We start from the raw sequence: 19,572 nt of genomic DNA, 5'->3' as shown, positions 1-19,572 counted from the left end.
AGGGATACAATCACAAAAAGTTAGCTAAAGGATATTTTGTTTCTTTCTGATTGTGCTTTATTTACAGCTTTACAATACTGGTGTTGGCTTCTGTGCAGATTACAGACCTGGCAGAGCCATTGCAGAAGGGTCTATCGAACTCTCCCCGTGCAGCGACAGTCTCACCCAGGTACTGTATATTTTAAGTATACAGGCACTGTACCAGATCCGGGGAACCTTCCAGCAGATGCTCACTTCAGCCTGCAAATGGCTGTGTTGGCATTAGTCGAAATACTGATGTGTTTAAGATTAGGCATGTGCTAAGGCAATAATGCCCACTCTTCTGCAGCTGAGTGTCATTTGAAAAATGGCAATGTTCTGTGTGTCACTGAGGCCAGCTACCCACACTTTGCTCCAGCAGACATCACTAAGTACCTTTTTGTTGCTATATTGGGTAGCGACTGGAGAACAGAAAGCCTGGGAGTAAAAATTATGTAACAAGCCTAGAATGATGGAGATGGGTTTCCCCATTAGTGCCTAAAACTGCAGTTAAGTGCCTCAACTGCAGTCGAAGACAGGAGGGAAATTCATGCTGGCTCCCAAGCTGGCATTAGACTAGCAAGTTCACGCATTAAGAGAAGCCAAACCAGTACAGATTTACTGCAGATGTTTACTTCAAGTCCCAAGCAAGTTTTACTGCTCACACTGAGCTCAGGATGAGCTGCAGGCACATTTCTAACTGCAGTGTGTGCAGACACTGTCAGAAACACCCTTCTGTTCAAATATTTATTGAACTAGAAAATTTTATTATAGGAAGAGTTTACTTTATATATAATTACAGTCCACAAAGCCTTTCCTTAGATAAATAGTTATGCCAGAACTAGCTAGTGGCGGGGGGACGATGGGACTGCTTTGCAGGGTCAAGGCTGTTGAGTCTCCATCACTCATGTTTGGGTTGAATCTTGACAAACATGTACAGGAAATTATTTTTTGGATTAGCATTTAAAAATTAATTGGGACGTCCTTCCATCATTGTTCAAACAACCCCTCCCTTTTCCAGCACTTTGAATATAACAGCATGAAGGAAATCCGGCTTGGTTCTGCTCCACTGTTTTGCTTTGATGTCAGACACGGGAAGGTTATTCCTCAAAACTGTACAAAGGAGACGGACAACAGACAACAGCACTGGGATGTGCAGGAGGTCAGTAGTGGCTTTGCTGTGAGGGGAAGGTAGCTGATGGTGGCTGTGGGATCACTGGGTGATTGACAGGATTCGTGTATGGGGAAGGGATGAGGTATTGGAGGGGCAAGTTTCACTTCTATACCATTTTCACCCAGGAAATTTAGGATGCTTCTTGCCCATTTACACTGTCTACATGAAATAAATTTGGTTTAAAAATACAAATTACAGGAATTCTACCTAAATGTATATGTCCTTGTTTTAACTCTCTTACTGGCCTTATAGGAATAGAATCAGAATCAGCGAGTGTGAAAATAAAAGCAGGGCAAATCCTTGTCCACTTCTTTTGCATAGAGGAAGGATCTGGGAATCCTGAACTCTCCCAAATGAGAGCCCTGTGGGAGCAGGAGGAACATTAAAATTCCTCCTGCGTTGTAAGAGAAACTTCCTATTAGAGGTATTCAGTATTATTCAGCGGACTTCGCCCAGCAGAACAGGAACTCCTCTACAAGACTGAAAAATGTGATGCATTAGGACAGCCTAGGAAAATAGTAATTACTGTAGTTGCAGGAATGCTGCAGTCCTCTGGTACCATTCCTACTGTAATTTGGTTTGATTCCTAAAGGAAGCACTGGTCTTTGGAAGTTTTGTGGCCTGTAGTAGTGTAGTTGACGCTGATAACCACCTGCACCCACAGGAAACAAATGGTGGAGAAGAGTTTTATTGAATTCTGCGCCTACCACTGCTGTCACCTTCCAAAGGAATTACAAATGCTCGCCATGCCCTGGACTCAAAGCTAACCCTAGTCATTATGTTTAGAGCAATACTTAAAAAACCAGTCATTGCTGGTGATCTATTGTATGTAAAAAGTTTCAGAAACTTGGCCTAGCTTTTACTGGAAATCCCTTATTTTTAATTTGTTCATTTTTTCCCTTCTTCTCTCATCTTGTAGAATGGAATGATTGTCCATGTCCTTTCTGGCAAATGCATAGAAGCAGCAAAGAGCGACGATGAGAAGGACTTGGTTTTGTGTGCATGTAACGAGAATGCAAATCAGGTCTGGCAATTTGAACGTTCCCATGTACTACGTCAGAGATGACTGACAGGTCTCTGGAGTGTCAGTAATGGAAACATTCGTTCTGTTTGGGATTTAAGATACATTTCCTGCATGGACAACAAAGATGTTTGTGTTTGCTGTAGCATGCAGGGCTGGGCTCAAATAGGTGCCACCATTTCCTGGTTTATTCAGCTCTAGCTAAAATTTCTATTTAATCTGTGAAGCAGGGAATAAAGATACTGTGAGCATCAACACATTCTCAACTCTGCTATCGCAGAAGACAGTTAAGTTTGCCCTTTGAAAGAAACATGAAAAAATGGCTGCCAGACAGCCTGTCTTTAGCATATTCTGTGACTTCTGAGGATACAGCAAAACAAATGTTTGTGAAACTTTTGAAACTGTAAGAGGAAGCCAGCCAAACCAGGATAAGATTTTAGCCTTGTTTTACGGTGCAGTCGACTCATATAAAACAAAGTAGGTTTTGTATGCATAAAGTAGATGTTTTCACAGGTAATAGCTAAAATTTTGTTTTCTAACTAGCCTGAGTTAAATTTCTACTCTCTGTGAGATTGCACAGAGCATAAATTAGCACTTAATTAGGCACTAACTGCTCCAATTGACTTGGAATACCAGCAGTCCTCAGCATCTTCTTTAAACCCTTCATCCACAGTCTAATTTGGATGGAAGAATGAGACTGAAATATTAATAACTCTTTTTTTTTTGGTTGGTTTTAATGAAATTTAAGAACAACTCTTCAGAAAACTTTTGTGGAATATGAAAGATTGAACTAGACTAGAAAGAAGGGTAACAACGTCCCCGTTTATTTTCAAATGGACTGTATCAGTAGCATCCATTTGTTCTCAGAAAGCTATGGGATGAGCTTATTGTTATTCCTGAGAAAAAAGTGCTGGCTGAAAACAGCGAATGAAGGGAAACAGCAGGTTTCAACAGTGACTACCTAGGAAGAAAATACCAGTGCCTACTTCCAGTTGCTTGCAGCCTGCGTTAAGTCTTTCACACTGTGAGAGTGGGTAAGTCTTTCACACTGTCAGTTTTGGCCAAGAAGATCTTTTAGATTCTTGCTGTTGTGGGTCTCCAGACTGAGCCTCAAAAGACAGCAGCATACAAAATTTTCTAAACAAACTTCTTCTGCAGAGCCTGCATCCTTGCTGACCTCCTGTGTTTCAAAGAAGTGAATGAGAGTTGTTAGGTAAAGAGAATGGTCTCCTAACAGTACACACTAGCAAAACAGATTTCTATCAGTGTTTTGTTAGGGCACTTTCAATTTTGGAGCTAAACCTAACAATGATGGCACTTTCCAAGAGCCTGCTAAGGCAGAAGAACAAAGATTTGGGAGTCTTCCCACATCAGCACGACACCTGATTTACAGTATAAATCAGTCATAACCATATTTATTAAAGGGGAAGGGCATAATTCATGAAAATTAACTTGGTTTTGAGATTTTTTTCAAGAGACAGAAAGGTTGGTTTGTTGCTTTTTTTTAAATGTACAGCACATTGTTTGGACTTTAGAGAAAGGAAGAAATAACAGAATATTCTGCCCAGAGCCTTCCAGTCACCTGCTCTTGATAAGTCATACGTTGGTTTCAAGCATATAATATTGGTTACAACAGAAGACGTGAACAGCATGCTGTGTTGCGTTGTCCAAAACATTTCCCAGTGGGCTTTGAGTGCCACAGATTCCACACCATGTTCAGACATCACTCCAGTCACCCTAATTGCTACTTACTCTTTCCTTGATAGCATCAGAATTTAATACCATTTGCTGCTGTGTCATTTAAAATTTCTTGTGACATTCTTAAAAATGCTTCAACTTTCACCTGAAAGGATGGTAGCAGCTTCTTCCAGAACACCAAGTGATCCCTGATCATGGCCCAAATCTAGGGTGAGAAAAGAGAATTTCTAAAATTGCATAAAAGCTGAATGAAATGCTGTTTTAACAACATGTGATTCCTTTCTTTTAAATTACGAGTATGCCAGATTTTTTAATTATGTATTATTTATTATATTTTGGACTCCACACTGGGAATGTAATTCCTTCAGCATTTAGCTTAATGTTAAAAAAATGTGTATACAAATATGATAATTGATCACAAGTGGGATTTATCACAAAGAAGAATGCAAATATTTTTGGTTTAGAGAGGAAATGTTTGGAATTAAAATTAAGAGATGTGGACATCCTCATCTTATACTGCTTTTTAACATAATGACAAAAACCTGGAAAAGAAGGTGTGCACTAGATACATGTACAATAGAAAAATATGTTATGCAATACCTCTCCCAACAATAAAATGAAAATATATGGTTCAGTACCATTCAAAAAATAATTGTTACTATACTTGTTGCTTTTAGTAACAGTGTAAATGTGTGTTTGGTTTCCAAGGGAATTAAACTCCAGAGCACAGGCCAGAAGGGAGCTACGGTGTGGTCTAGGCCTTCATACAGGGACAGCCAGGGGACACAGATTGTGGGCTGCACCATGGAGCACACGCCTTTCTCATATAAACATGTTATTACACAAAAAAAACCCAACCAAACAAACAAAAAAACCCAAACCCACAAACCAAAGGGAAAACATCTGTTCCCTGTTTTTCCTAGGTTCCTTCCTGTATGTCTTTTCAATGGGTTGGTTGGCTCTGCCAGTGCTGTTTCCCCACTGTGGTCATTTACGCTTTGCCCCTGTGGTTAGGATCCATCAGCTAGACCTTTCTCCTCGTGTAGGCTGTACAGGGGCTCAACAGAGGGGCGCTGCTAAGGGTGCTAGTGTGTTTTCCTAATTTTTGCTCAACTTTCACACAACACTAGCAGACAGCGACGCTTTGAGCATCGCAAAATACGGGATTACTTTTAGCTCTGTGTTTAGATAGGGACAACGTTTCAGGTTCCTCTAATTCCCATTGCCAGGACAGAAACGTACGACAAAATGTTTCAGGCAAGGATGGAGCAGCAGTTTTAACTTTGAAGGCAGCTGAAGCAGAGCCTCGGGCAAGAGCAAAGGAATTCCAGCACCACGCAAGTCAACATCTCCTGGTCTACTGCCACCTGTTTCTTTGGGTTGGCAATCCAGATAACCCCCCCATGAAACTGAGCTGAAAGGTCAGACTCACGAGCAGGTCACCTTTCAGTTGGCGACCCTTACTAAATCGCCTGGTTTATTCCTCTTCCAGGGAACTGGAAATGGAAGAACATACAGGCTTGAAACGCTCATCTTAGGTTTAAACCCCGACCCAGCTGGTACGGTTGGTATTGGCCGTAGTTTGGGGCTCGTTCTGTTAGGTGAGGTGGCGTCACTAGTGCAGAGAAACAGAATGGCAGCATCTTTCTGCATGTGTTAACGTGGAGTTTGAACGGGGGGAAGGTTAGAGCAACCCTGATGCTAAATCCTTTAGCACAGAAATGTTCAGGGTATCTCTCAGTCCACATGTAAATGCCTCCAGGTTTGCTGCCTCCAGCTTGAGCTGCAATACCGCCTGCTTACTAAAATGCGATAATCCCAGTGCAGATTTCCCTGGGAAGGAGTGGGGCTATACTGAGGCAACCAAGGCAACCTAGATGTTCGTAACAGCTGGAAGGTGACGTGAGCAAGAGCTTTCAGGTTCTGCCTTTGTATCTTACTTCATCTCCAGCAGTTTTATTCAAATTACAAATGTCTTGGAAGGGAGTGAAAAAGGAGCATTTTGCAAATATCGGTAACTTCTTCTTCTTGGCTCATGTTTTTAAGCTCTGCAAACTGCACACTTCTGCCCTGAATAAAGTACAGCAGTGCACAGTGAAATGTTGTATTTTTATTTCTCGTCGTTATGATACGATTGGCTAATGCTTCTTTTGCCTCATGCTGCAGAATGGCTGGTCTGCCAAGAACGCTGTCAGAAAGCCTCCCAGTGGCCATCCCTTCCTCCAGCTGTCACGTAACCATCTTACAGAAACATGCAGGAGGAGTCTGCCTCCACCAGCATCTTAGAGGGGATTTGATCTGCAAGGCCTTCTCCGACCTAAATGCTGCTATGGTTCTGCGATTTTATAGTCCTTTGCCATCATTTCTGTCGCTTTCAGTGGACAGTTCTGAATAGGGACTAGCGCAGCAGATCCCTGGAAAGCACGAGCTCTGGCACACCCGTCAGACAGCTCACAGCTCTTTCTTCACCAGGTGGCTTGGAAGGATGTCCAAGAAAAACAATCGGGCTACAAGATTTGGGGTAGCAGGCATAGCGTTGGTGCTGTCTTCCTAACCGCAGGTGGTGGGTGTTTTTGTAAAATAGCTGTTCCACTTGGGGGGTATTATGCATTAGACACATGGGATGGGATTCACCTCTGTTAACTGCAGCCACCTGAACAGTCGCAGCTAAGCTAGCTGTCTAGGCTGCTTCTACTGGTCAGCAGAGAACACTCAGCTTTCTTTTCAAAGACAAGTATTTAAACAAGGTGGGTGAATCACTATCTAGAAGTGCTTGCTTTCTCTACTGATTAGAGAGGGAGCCTTAATGATTAATTTAGATGGCATGTGTAGCTTTTGAACTGGAGTTAGGTGGGAGGAACATCATCCTAAGGGTACCCAAGCTAAAATCTCTTCCAGGAGCCCAACCCCAGTGCCCAGCTCATCCAATTCCTTCCAGATCTGGCTTTAGCACAGGGATGACAGTCAAGAACAAACTCCCTTGCTACCATATGCGGTTTCCTCAAACAAGCTTACATCCAACAGCACATTTTTTTTCAGGAGAGCTTCTTTGTTCACAAACTGAGAGACCCCACTGTGTAGGATGCTGTGTTACAGCACAATCTGGTCCCAGTGGAATAAGAATTTAAAAATCCAGAAGAGTCTCCGTAACATTGTGAAGATGTTAATTCTAATACTAATGATAAATCTTCTGTGTCTTTCTGCTGAGTAGGCTAGAAAGTTACAGCAGGATTTTCATGATACGGAACAGATAGGTGTCGGGATTGTTGGCAAGGTTGTTCCTTTTAGTTTGGACCTAAGTTACATACAGAGCAGCCTAAAGGCTGAATACATTATTCAGTTTCTAAGTAGCTACACAATGACCTTTCTTAAAGTCCGTGACCTTTGGTAATACTATCATGATACTTACATACAGTAACAGTAAATTTGTGTTACAAATTGAAAAGATGGTGAAAATAATCCATTTTTAAAAACATATAAATTTTTAAAACCATATAAAAATACCAAATATATGTTAAATCGTCTAAACTATTTTGTGCAGTTATTCAAAAGATTGCTAACACAAATCTCCATTCTTTGCCATATATTTATTAGTCTCTCAGTCTTACAGACTTATAAAAATAATCTAATGATGTCACTTATATTGTTATAGGCATAAAGGAGCTTTAAATGATTACATCTTTTAGTATTATGTTTTTCACAGGATTTTTTCTTAACATCTGAATAACCTATTAGGTGAAAACTGTTTTTCTTTACAGTCTCTTTTTCATCACTTGATGTGACATTTACATGAAAAATTTAATCGCAGATCTGAAAGAAAATCAGCTGTGCTTTGATGCATCAGGAGTTCATCTCCCAAGATTTAGAACATCCGATACTTATATCCGAGTACAAGCCGTTGGGAGGCTGCTTCAAACACGGTGTATTCTGTCAATCACTATTTATACACATGGTTTGGGATTACTGAACAAACCAAACGTGGTCAAAAGCTGTAGCCAAACCAAAATGTTTAAATGTGAAACAGTCCTACAGAGAAGATACTTCATTGCATTACTGTCTTCTCCTTTTTCTTTCCCTTTTATTAGCACACACCGCCTGCTTTGCCTGCTTTGAAATCAAGAGCCGAGCCGTGAACAAAGTGACAATTTCAAAATCCGAATATTTCAAGTGGCCAGATGCATAAAACTCATCACGTCAATTAAAAATAAGCCTTGCAGTAAAATTCTCATTGGCCTAGTTGTCCATCTAAAACACTGGCTTTTTGTGTCTTATCTAATTTGTGTACGTGTCATACCCATCGAAACTCATCATCTGTGGTGCCAGGAGCTGCTTTCACTTACAAACCAGTCAACAAATCACATAGCCTGGGAGGCCACTTGGTGTGACCGAGCAACGAGTGCTTCCTGAGTTCATGCAGCTCAGCCGATGGATCACCAGCCCAGGTGGATCACCAGCTCCCAGACCACGGCGAGAGTCGCCTCTTCGGGCAGTTTGCTGTCGATTCCTTTATTTGCAGAAGCAAAGGAAACAATAATTTCCCAGTGTAACAAACTGTGGTCAGTCAGTGGTGTCTCCGTAGATCTGCACACGTACAACCCCAGGAAAGGAGCCTGATGCTGATGTTAAGGAAATAACTTTTAGTTTTACATAAACAATGAGTGGTTTCGGCTCCAGTTCCTGCTCGTGACAGCACTCTTTAAGATTCCCTAGTGCCAAGAACAACTCAAATCAGTGGTGAAGGGAAGGGTGAAACAAAACAGGTCTTGACACTGAAAAATAACCTGATAAGCAAAATAAGTACAACGAGACCGTAATTTGCCAAGTACAAGAAAATGTCCATCTTTTCTGAAAGATACAGCATTTCCTACATTTTCATTCAACATCAGACGTTGTAACATGATGCTCAGGCTTGGCAGAGAGTGGTAATTCCATTTTGCAGAATTTCCAGGGTTTCTGAGTTTGGTTTGGTTTCAGTGTGGAACAGAACGCAGTGTTTCCTTTACTCTCTGAAACAGAGTTGGGATGCTCGCCCCCAGGCACGATGAGAGGAGTCCCCGGGCCAGGCTGCCCACGGCAAGGTGCTGGGCTCCACTTCCTTGTCACCCCTTCATAAGACAGAACATTTTCCTCTGGGATGTCTGGCTTTCAACAAGCTGGCAAATTTTGATAAAAAACTGTTTTTGCTGGAATTTTCGTTGCCAGCTCTAAGTGAACATGTTTATAGCCATTACATGATAGAAAAGACTACAGACTCAGCAGAATGAGGAAGATCAATATTCGATTTTTAACAGAGGGGAAGAACAGAGAAAAGTGGCAAATGGGAAAAGCTGAATTTCAGTTCCCGAGTACATCCATCCATTTCTTTTTACAGCATTGGAGCACTGCAGAACAACCCAACAGGACTACAACAATAACAGCAGCCTCAGGTTTATGTTGCAAGTACTGGCTCCTAATGGCACGCCTGGCAGGGAAAGCTTTTCTCTAAATTTTTGTGCATTCGGGCCATTTGCTCTCTCTTTGCTCCCCTCAGCACCTGGGGTGATTTTCATCCCTCCCTGCCTACAAAGGCAAGCCCCGGCGGGGAAGGGACAAAGCAGGAGGCTGGGGATTAAGGACCCAGAACCAAGTCCTTCGAGCTGTTTAAGCTGGTGGTAGCTGCGCTGCTGTTTAACATCTTACCATTTGATCCACTCCTGGTTTCCCTCAGCATTTCACTTGCCAGGTAGATCCGAGCAGCCCCAGAGCCTTCCTCCACAGCTCAACCACCCTGCTCTATCTCAGGCGGCATGACGCACCACCTGAGCATCACCCAAGTGGAAGCAAAGCCTACCTGTCGCTCCTGTGGGATGTGGCAGTAATGCATGAAAGTCACTCTGGATCAGAGGCAAAGCTAATTTTTCGGCTCCAGCAATCAGATGCTGTTCCTCCGCTCTGCCTAGCGCTAACCCACGCTGTCAGCCAACCCACTGGGGCTTTCAGTGACCTGATGCTCCAGTCCACCTTGTGAGAATGCTCTAGTGTCAAATACATGGGTACACTGTGCCTCCTTTCCTCATTATTTTTAGACCTCTAGTGGGAAAAAAAAAAAAAATAAAAAAATAAAAAAGGCATTGTGGAGAAGATCATCTTGAAAAGCTCTGAACATGAAAGCAAGATGTGAAATACCAGTATAGCCATGGGCTCTAGCCAGTAAGGAATGAATGTCAAAATGCCATTTCTTTAATTAACATCCTGGATTTTCTCCAGAAGAGTTATCTCATCTTCTTCTTCCTTATACAGGATACCGCAAAAGAATAAACTGAAATGGACCTCGCCGTTTGTGGAGGGAAGTATGCTTTTGTGCTAACAAAGGAAAATCATGATACACTGATTCAAAAAAAAAGCTATCCTTTCTCCCCTCTCGCACCCCAAAAAACATCCTACTATTCTTTTGAGCACAAGTTGTCCAAATCCAGGGCTGCTACTGCATAACTCAATGAAAGACTAAAGTCTGCCAGGAAAATATCCAAGACATAAAATATATTTATAGCTACTGGTGATTGTTATTTTATGCCTGTCAGTAATCCTTTTAGCAAACAGCTATCCTCAATTATTGATATTTCATTATGGGCTTTCAAGGTGACTCTGTGGATGACAGGTTCAACCCCTGATTTTCAGTGTCTCAATGGGAATACCCTGGGCCCCATTGATGAACATCAGAAATGTACTGCAGACCATGAAATTCTGTCCCTCCAGATAATCCTCATTTTGACCCTTGACAACAAAAAACTGTTGGTTATTGTCTGCAGCCCTTAACTGGATTATTCCAGCCATGGCAGTGCCATTAAATCCCCCACCTTGTGTGGGTCTAGTTCTGCCAGGCCAGTGATTTCTTCTTCTGAACAGAGGAGAATATGAAGCTGCAAAAAGGGCAAGAGCAAGTTATACCTGCTCCGATGCTACGTCTCATCAGTGCAACTGTATTACTGAAAACGTTTAAAACACATCTGCAAAATAAATAGTAAAATGAATAAAACTCCTAGATCTGGATAAAGTCTACATCCAGCAAGAACATAGTAGAGACATACCCTTTTTCTCTGTTTTTGGCAATAGAGTATCATAATGCAGAACACAGGAGAACAAGTAACAGCAAGAGAAGTGGCAGGATGGAGGAGGTTATTTCTCAGGCTCTGCGAATATGCAGGTGGCCGTTTGTTCTACGGAGACCAAGATTTCTCTTTTATTGGCTGAACATGTCAGCAATACACACTTGAGGTTTCCTCCCTGCCCTGTTCGAGAGGCTCAGCTCACTTAGCTTTCTGGTTGCTTTCTGCTGGACTGGCTATAATGAAAAAAAAGATGGAATTTCCACCAGCAAAAGAACTATACTGTGAACTATGGACAGTCTTGGAATTGTTATTTTTTGGCAGTCACGAGCAATGAGTTACAATATGCTACATCTGGGGGAAAATACTGGAAAGATCTGAAAGGGTGAAGATCTGGATAGTGCAAGAATGAGCAAAAGTAAACAGTATTTTATATTGATAAAACACATTTGACAGGTTTAAAATACGACAGTCAACTCAGTAAGAATGTAGAATATTAAAACTGAGTAGTTGCAGATTTTCCAAAAAGGATCTTTCCTAACAGTCATTATGCCTCCAGGCATGGATGTAGCTCTTCAAATCTCACTAAGGCATTTTGCTTTTCAGCTAGTGTTGCACAACTAGTCAGGAGCATCAAGAGTGTGTGTAACACAGTAGGCATGTGTTGGGGTGCATCTGCTGGTGGGGCCAACAGCCTGACCTCATGGAGCAAGTTATGGCAATAGAGGCATCTGGAGGGTATTGTAATAGAGATTGTATAGCTGCTGAACAAAATAAGTGAATAAAAAGAATCCAGCAGTGATGTAGGAAAAAAAAAAAAAAAATCAGACTCATTACTCACTGAGTAAAGTCCCCTGAAAAATTAAATTTTGGAGGAACCAAAACTCCTCACAGATTGGTGTCAAGTGCCAGCCTGCACGGAGGGACTGTGCAGCGTGAGAAATACAGTGACATGTTACGTTGAGTTCTGCAGAATGAAATCAATCATAAATGGTGAAATGCTTCAACTGACACTTTTGGAACAATCTGATTTTTATGAATTTAAAATTGCTTCCCCTCTGTCCTTCCTATTTTTCAGTTCAGCAAGAGATAAAAAAATAAAGAAAACAGGAGCTCTATCGGACCAAAAGCAGTCACAGAACATGTCCTGTGGCACTTCAAGTAGAGCTCTGGTGAGGACAGACGCTTAGAAATCAAGGTTTTGTCTGCGGTTCTGCCTCAGCCCGAGCTGTAACAGCCTCAGACGTGAACCTCAGACATGAAGACCAGAACAGAACACCGAAATGCACTTGCCTGGTCTGGTCTCTGGCTGACACAGAGAAGCAGCAATCAGACTGAGTCTGAAATATTTATGAGAGAGTGTCACGAAGGGCAGAAATCTATTATTTACCGCACACGTTCTTTATTCTCTGTTCATGGGTAATTCATTTAAATTCTGCCCTTCTGTTTGGGTGAAGTGGATCCACAGTAACATCCCCCAAGCAGCCCGAGTTACTCCAGGTTTACGCAGCTGTGCCGGATGGCAGGATCTGCCTTGCAGCATTTTATATTAACCGTGTCTTACAGGGCACACGGTGCCAGGAGCCGAGTATCCCCGGCCAGTTTAATCTTCACAAGCTGCCCCTGCAAGGCAACCTGCAAATGCGTTTACAGATCTAGCACAATAATTTCTTATTCCTCAGGTTGATTAACCTGTCAGAAACTAATCTCTTTCTTCAGACCTCTATTTTTGCAGGTGCTCCTGGTATAAATGCCTCAACTGTAGAAAAACAAACTAGACAAAATGTGCAGACGCTTTGTTTGGCATGGAAAGAAACCAAGGACATGGCCCCACTACAATTGCAAAAATAAAAAGAGTATGGGGAACTTGGCCTTCCTCAATGGAAACTCGACATTTGGGTGGCCCCGCTGCAGTCTGTGTGGGGCTGGCAGTCACTGTCTCTGAATGAAGAGGCTGGCTTAACCTGGATCACTATCAAATCCTCCCTCCATGAGACTGTGCGTTTGGCAGAGGTACTGACAGAAATTCTCTGGCTAAGGAAGCACGATCAAATCCTGTTAGACGTAATATCTTGAGAAGGGGGGTCTATTAGTTTAAAACACCAAGAAAGTTTGCAGTTGTTTGGCGTTTTCTCCGGTTGCTGATTTATTTGAATCCTCCTTCAGTTAGGAAAATCCCAGACTTGAAAAAAACTATCGAGAAAAAAAATAAAAAAGGATTTGTAAGGATCAGAGTGTTTTGTCAGGACCAGATAAAGTTTTTTCAGTGTGTATCTTCTAGACATCATCCCTCCCTTGCTGTACGCACAGGGCATAACCGTGCAGCCCTAACCGCTAGGTTACTTGCTAGGTTGACTGGGCAAGAAACAAATTCTGAGATTAGTGCCTGAACAAACAGCTGGTGCGGGAAGAAAATCCTTCCTGCCATAAGCAACAGGAGGTAGACCCTGTACGACTGCACCCCACCAGGCTGACGCGCTCCCACGCGCTCCCAGTGTGCGTACAGAGGAAAGCCGCATAGGAAAGGCGTCGGAACCAGCCCTCCCTCCCACGCACCCTTGCTTCCACAGCAAAATCACCTCTCTACATTGCCGAGCAGCTTGCAGAGGTATGGGGGCCACAGAAACATATTTTGATGCCCAAGGCAGGATGCCGGGTTGGTGTGCCGTCACCTGCTCTCCCCTGGGCCTTATGTCAAGGGATATGAAAAATAGTCTTGGTTCCAGTTCAAAGCAGCGCTTGAACTTCATGAACCATCCCTGGCAGGGAGCACATTTTGCTGCCTGCCATGTCCTTCTCACCATCCTACAATGAGGGGTTGCATTTGCCCATCTGCGTCCCGCTGTGCACCATCCCAGGGTTTGGGAACTTTGCTGTTTGTCTCCACAAGAACCAGATCAAGTTCCTGACTCCACAGCTTTTACTTGCCCAGGGAAAGCTCGTAGGCTGTGACCCCGGGCTGTTTGCAAAGCATGTCAAAACCCATTTGTGTCTGGAGATGCAGCAGCAGCAGCAAATATCACAGTTAAAGCTAAAAGGCAATTCTGTGCCAAGCTCGTTCTAGGTCACTAACTTCCTAAGGGTATTCTCCCAAGAAATAGCTTTATCTTGAGTAGTCCTGCAACAGGAGACCATCAGTTACAATTAACCCCTTCTTCGAAAGGAAAAGCAAGAATTCTTCGCTCTATCACATTCATCACTCATGATTTACTTGGGGTAACACCCAACCACCCACCTGTTGGCCAGTATTAGAAAATAAAGTTATAAGGAAATAGTAGATTTAAATGGGAAAAAAAAATATCTTTGCCCTTTCAAAAAGGGCACTATTATATGTGCATCTTGGGCAGTATTCACACACCTTTTAGAAAAGTAAATATAGTGCATTCAAATTTAAAAGAAATGTCACATTGAAACACTTCACTAACTCCAGTAAAATGCTTTACTGCCCGGAAAACTCAGATACCCATAAGGAAAGTCCCTGTCGCAACAACAAGGAAATACAAGAGGCACACAGATGCAGCTTTGAAGAAAGAGATAAAGCCATGTAAGAAGTGCAATATGGCTAATCAAAAAGGACACGGAAGGAAAATAACAAATTAAGCCACTTAAATGATAGGAGGAGAGGAGCATTCATTAATCTGGGACAGCCTTATCACAATGCATGGAGCTTGCACACCATCAGCTGCCGTTAGAAGGCTGGTAGAACGACTTCCAGGAGGAACCAGCAGAAGAACCAGCAGAAGCTGATAATACCAGACTCAGATCACCTCGTTTTCTGAAAGACACCTAGGCTGTGACCCTAGGTAGGTACACAGAAGAAAGACATGGTTATTCTGAGGCTTGGATTCTAAAAGGTTTTTCCCGTAATTAGCTCTAAGATAATGTCAGCCTAGTGCTCAGCAAGTGTCAAAAACCATCATGTCAGATGTTAAGACTATTTGAAAAATAGCAGAACAGAGAACAAATACCATTATGCCAATGTATTCATGATGCACCCATGTCTATAACAGTTCTGATCTCCCTTCCTCTCAAAAATGGTGCAGGAGAGCAAAGCAAGGTTCAGCGACGGCAACGGAGATAATCACAGGTGTGGAGCAGCTCCTGTGTGGACAGTGGCTGACTAGACAAGGGCTTTACAGACTGGAAGAAGAAATAACTGAGAGAAGATAAGAAAAAAAATCATAATAGTCACTAGTAGGATAGAGAGGAGAGAGCAGGAAACTTCTTCCAATCCAAAAAGTGCCTTCAAAAGAATTAGGGAGCAATGCGTTCAAAACAAACAAAATCTCTCTTCACAGAGCATACTTAAATTGTGTAATTCCTTTCCATGCGACGCAGTGGATTTTAAGTTGTGCTTATTCAAAAATTATTAGAAAAATTCATGGAAATATGTATTTATTTAAGCTATTAAACACAAACGCATCAGCCTCAAGGGGTCCATGATTTATAAACTGTGTGGGAGGGTGTTCTAGGGAAGTGTCCCCGCATGGTTGCCCTAGTCAAGACTCTTCATTAGCTGCAGAGCAGTGCTGGGGATGGCACGGGACCAAGGAGACCCTTCGTCTGCCCTGCGACAGCCAGTTCTGCTCTGATGCACTTACCCGTTTTGCTGCCATAGTTCATCTCAGCCTCTAGCACAGAAACTGTGTTTACTGGCTCTGAAATGGCACCGTGACAGGTAGCTTGCTTGTCTCTCTGCCTCCAGACTGTTTTCATATCTATATTTAAAGTCTGGTTCTCCTTATCAAGGTAAGGGATGTACACCAGAATCCACCAACGTGGTAACACCTGTGCAGTGCACTGGGGGTCACAGAAGCCTCTGCGTAATAGAAGAAGTCAAAGGTATTCTACCATAATGAGAGAAAAGGTAGCATTAAATGAAACATTAATCTTAAAATCTGCCACAAGCTACAAAATCAGTCCTAATCTCTGTTACGGAGAGATACAAACCGATAAATTTATGCTGCAGCACACAAAGCTCTGCTGGAGCTCACCAGCCTCACTATTTTCTGAAAGATAAAATAAAGCCCAGAAGACGTTTGCATTGGCTTTGCTTAAGTACACAATTTTCAGAGAAAGCAGCAGCAACAGGTCTGTGATCAGAGATATGCAGGAACGAGAACTGTTAAGCAGCATCTATTCCAAATGTATTAAAAAAAAAAAAAATCCCTTGAAAAATGTAATTTTTTTCCCCAGGAAGTGTGAAATAATTATTCTTCCTAAGATTATACTAGAAACTTGTAGTTTGTGTAAACACTGTAGGACTACATGCAAAAGATCATGCTCAGAAATGTTGCAGCTATTTAGTGTTCTGGTGGACTGGAATGACTTTTACTTGAAATAACGAACATGTTATTTCTGTGAAAATTTGATGTTATGGTGAAACATCAGAAAATTTGATGTTATGGTGAAAGCTGTTTCCTGACTTGTCCAGACGGACAACACCTGAGACCAAAGTAAAAAGATCTGTCATGGAGCAGAAAGAGCCCAGAGAGGGCACTGAAGGAGTGACTTATGGGTCAGTATATTGCCAGCTCCTGTTGATTTTACCCGAGTCTTGTGACAGTTGGATCCTTCCCTAAAGCAACAGCTTCAGCATCCAAACATGACAAGGATCTTAGCTTTGACTTAGAAATAAAAAATTACCACCACACAACAACAAAGAACATCTTGGTAGCAAGATGAAAACATGATCCCCAAGAGCTGCAATATAAAAGAATAAGTTTTAAATACTTTTTTAATACTACAATTTTAAGACAAACTTAGGATCTTCAGGGACCTAACTTGTAAATTTTGAAAGCTTGATTTCAGCAACTTCGATGAGCTGACTGAAAATCTGTCAGGGAAGTGACTCTGAGGAAAAAACGGGACACTGAAAGTTACGCTGTATTAATCACACTACTGAAAATACGGAGAAGAGTAAAAAAGAAAAGATACTTAGTTAACTATATATATCTGGGGCAAATATTCATGAATTAATTACTACCCCATGAATGTAAATTAAATTACTTTTCCACTAGAAGGAAGAGAGCAGGCGTAATACCGTAATACTCATGAGTCTCGTTGCTTCCTTCGGAAGTGTTTCACAACAACGACTTGTTTGGGGGTCCCAAAAGTTTCCTTCTCAATTACCCAGCTGCCAATACCAATATCACACATATTTTGAATTATCCCCTTAGATCACCACACAGCGGCAGAGCTCCTCTCTATGGATAGGAAAGGCAAAGACCACCAAGAAGGAGGGTGGACATTGCAAGTGAAGAGTGAGGGCTCACAGAGCTGTTCCTGCCTCAGAGAACATTGCTGGACAGTGATCAAGCTTTTGGCTCAAAAAAAAAAAAATATATCCACACAGGTAAAGCTCTAAAGAACTCTTTGAGAGCCCCACTTTCTGCTTCACCTGGTTAAAGGGCTAGATTTGCGTGTTACAGCACATAACCTACTGCAGAAAACACCAGTTAGTCATTCAGTTGGGTAGTTTCAGAGGTATCATTCAGAGATACAGTAGCTACGGTGACTGCCACCCCAGCTGGGCAATGGCACGGCTGGGCAGGCCAGCTCTGCTGCTGATCTTCACACACCACCCAGCCTTCAGACCGCGCTTCTCTCGGCCAGCTGTGCTCGGCGGCAGGGGAAATGGCAGAGCAGCAATGTTCCACAACGTGACAGGAAGCCTGTGCTGGACTGGTGAGCTGCCAAGAATTTTGGAGAGGTGACCTGGTACGCAAACAAATCAAAATGGTGACAGCAAGAGGTGAGAAGGAGTGATGACAGGTCGCTTAAGCTTTTACCCTTTGGGTTAGTCCCTTTTGACCTGCTTCCCCCCTGACCACAGGTGACATTGTGACGGCTGTTTTCCAGCTTGGCACAGCTTCTGTCAGTTGCTGCCTCTGTCACTCACAAGGTTTGACCAGTTTCAGGGCTGATCAGCCCAGCATCTTCATGGTTACACAGGATCCTCCCTGTCACCTCCAAGCCACGGCTACTATGGAGACATTAAGAAATTAGCATTTTGAGTTACCATGAAGCAGAATCAAAGCTGTGTCCTAACTAAATATAGAGAAAGCAATCCGCAAGGAACCGTGCTAGGAGAAGATTACAGCAAACATTTGTCACTATGCTAAATATCTTGATAAATCCTATTTGTAAAAACGTTACAAGAAATTTTCAATGTATCAAATACCTATCCCTACCAGTTAGCCTGATCTGAACATTACACTGGAATAGAGCAGAGACAAAATGGGATACACAGAAACTGCTTTTCTTAGTGACAATACAGTTGTCAGTTCACTTCCTTAACAGAAATTTTGACAGTTTATGTGAAATGAACCAGTACCTGCTCCTTGGTAACCTACGTAATGATATTTATTAAACCGATGTTCTGCAAAGGATATCTATCTTTTTTTTTTTGACCACTGCTAAAAATCAAAATTAAAAATCGCGATGGAGTGAAAAAATGACAAAACTATTTACATAAGGGTCCTCTAGGACATTATGACTTCCCCAACATATAGACAAATGGAGCTCCAAGTGCAACAGCTGAAATCGCTGGCCTAATGACCTCAGCTCGTGGAGGTCCAGGGTCTTTGTCATTGACTTCTAGAGCCACTATTGAAAACTAATCACATACACCACTGATAAACAGGCACAATGAGTCAAAAGTACATGACCTTCTCAGCAAGGTTCTTTTGAAATGCAAACAAGAATCTAACCTCTCGGAGAAGCTGAGCCTCTTTAGTTTAAGGAAGAGCACATTATCTTCCATTTCTTCCCATAAAATAGTGGCAGAGTGTATTGCTTATTTTCAACATTATACAGGAGTTTAGTCCTATTAAAGAGCGTTAGAAATTTCAGAGTTTTAACATCTGAGATTGATCATAAATTGTTCCACCCTCTCTAATCCTGTAGCAAGTATGACTTACCCCATTACTGTTTGTATGATGCTGTTTTCATCACACTGATTCTGTGCAGAGTCAAGGACCTAATCAAATCCACAATCAATCAAGCTGCTTGTCAGATACAAACAGCAAGCAAAAGACTCCTTTGTATCCTACACAATCGCCCTTTCAGAAGACAAGTGAGCCATTGGTTTCTAAGAACATGTAATACACAAGTAATGCTCTGCAAGAGCCTGCGGTGCAGCAAAGAAACCTTGTGACTGAATTCCTGAAGAGCAACGTCTCCGATGGGTTACTCAGATTGCCCTGACTGGTGTTTTGGAATTATAATATGGAAGAACTTCTGAAAAGCTGACTGCAATCACCGGAGTCAAAAGCCTCTTACAAGTTAACAAGACACAAAAGTGGGCAGCTCTTTGGCTTTAGCATCACTGAGCTTTAATGAAGGACAAAGTCTGTTGCTACAGCACCCCTCCCTGCCGAGCAGAAGAGGAGAAAGCAACACAACAGCTCAGCAGTTTTTAACTCTCAGATTCCCAAATGAGCAACACGGAGACACACATCTATACATGTATTGACTCCTTTTCTTGTGGGGACAGCAACTGCTGTCTTGAGATCCTCGAGACACTGCAGTGAGACTAATGAGAGACTACGTCAGGAGCAATTTAACCAATAATA

The 19,572-nt window shown here is 42.3% G+C and overlaps 2 protein-coding genes across 4 annotated transcripts in view; one reads left to right on the top strand and one right to left on the bottom strand.

The window, feature by feature from the left end:
- Positions 1–3,260, top strand: part of GALNT15 (polypeptide N-acetylgalactosaminyltransferase 15) — a 26,589-nt gene extending 23,329 nt beyond the window's left edge. For all 3 annotated transcript variants that reach the window (XM_055708737.1, XM_055708735.1, XM_055708738.1), the window contains 3 exons: positions 68–169; positions 1,040–1,180; positions 2,112–3,260. In XM_055708737.1, coding sequence (XP_055564712.1) covers positions 68–169; positions 1,040–1,180; positions 2,112–2,258 — 390 coding nt within the window. In that variant the 3' untranslated portion in view covers positions 2,259–3,260. The remainder of the gene's footprint in view (positions 1–67; positions 170–1,039; positions 1,181–2,111) is intronic.
- DPH3 (diphthamide biosynthesis 3) overlaps positions 3,260–19,572 on the bottom strand; it is a 19,722-nt gene continuing 3,409 nt past the window's right edge. Inside the window, exon 3 of the mRNA XM_055708746.1 lies at positions 3,260–4,116. Within this exon, the coding sequence (XP_055564721.1) occupies positions 3,982–4,116 (135 nt within the window). The 3' untranslated portion in view covers positions 3,260–3,981. The remainder of the gene's footprint in view (positions 4,117–19,572) is intronic.

This window comes from Falco cherrug, chromosome 4 (assembly GCF_023634085.1).
Source record: "Falco cherrug isolate bFalChe1 chromosome 4, bFalChe1.pri, whole genome shotgun sequence".
Lineage (NCBI taxonomy): Eukaryota > Metazoa > Chordata > Aves > Falconiformes > Falconidae > Falco > Falco cherrug.
Note: the sequence above shows the minus strand (reverse complement) of the source record. Positions and strands in the feature narration are given on the sequence as shown.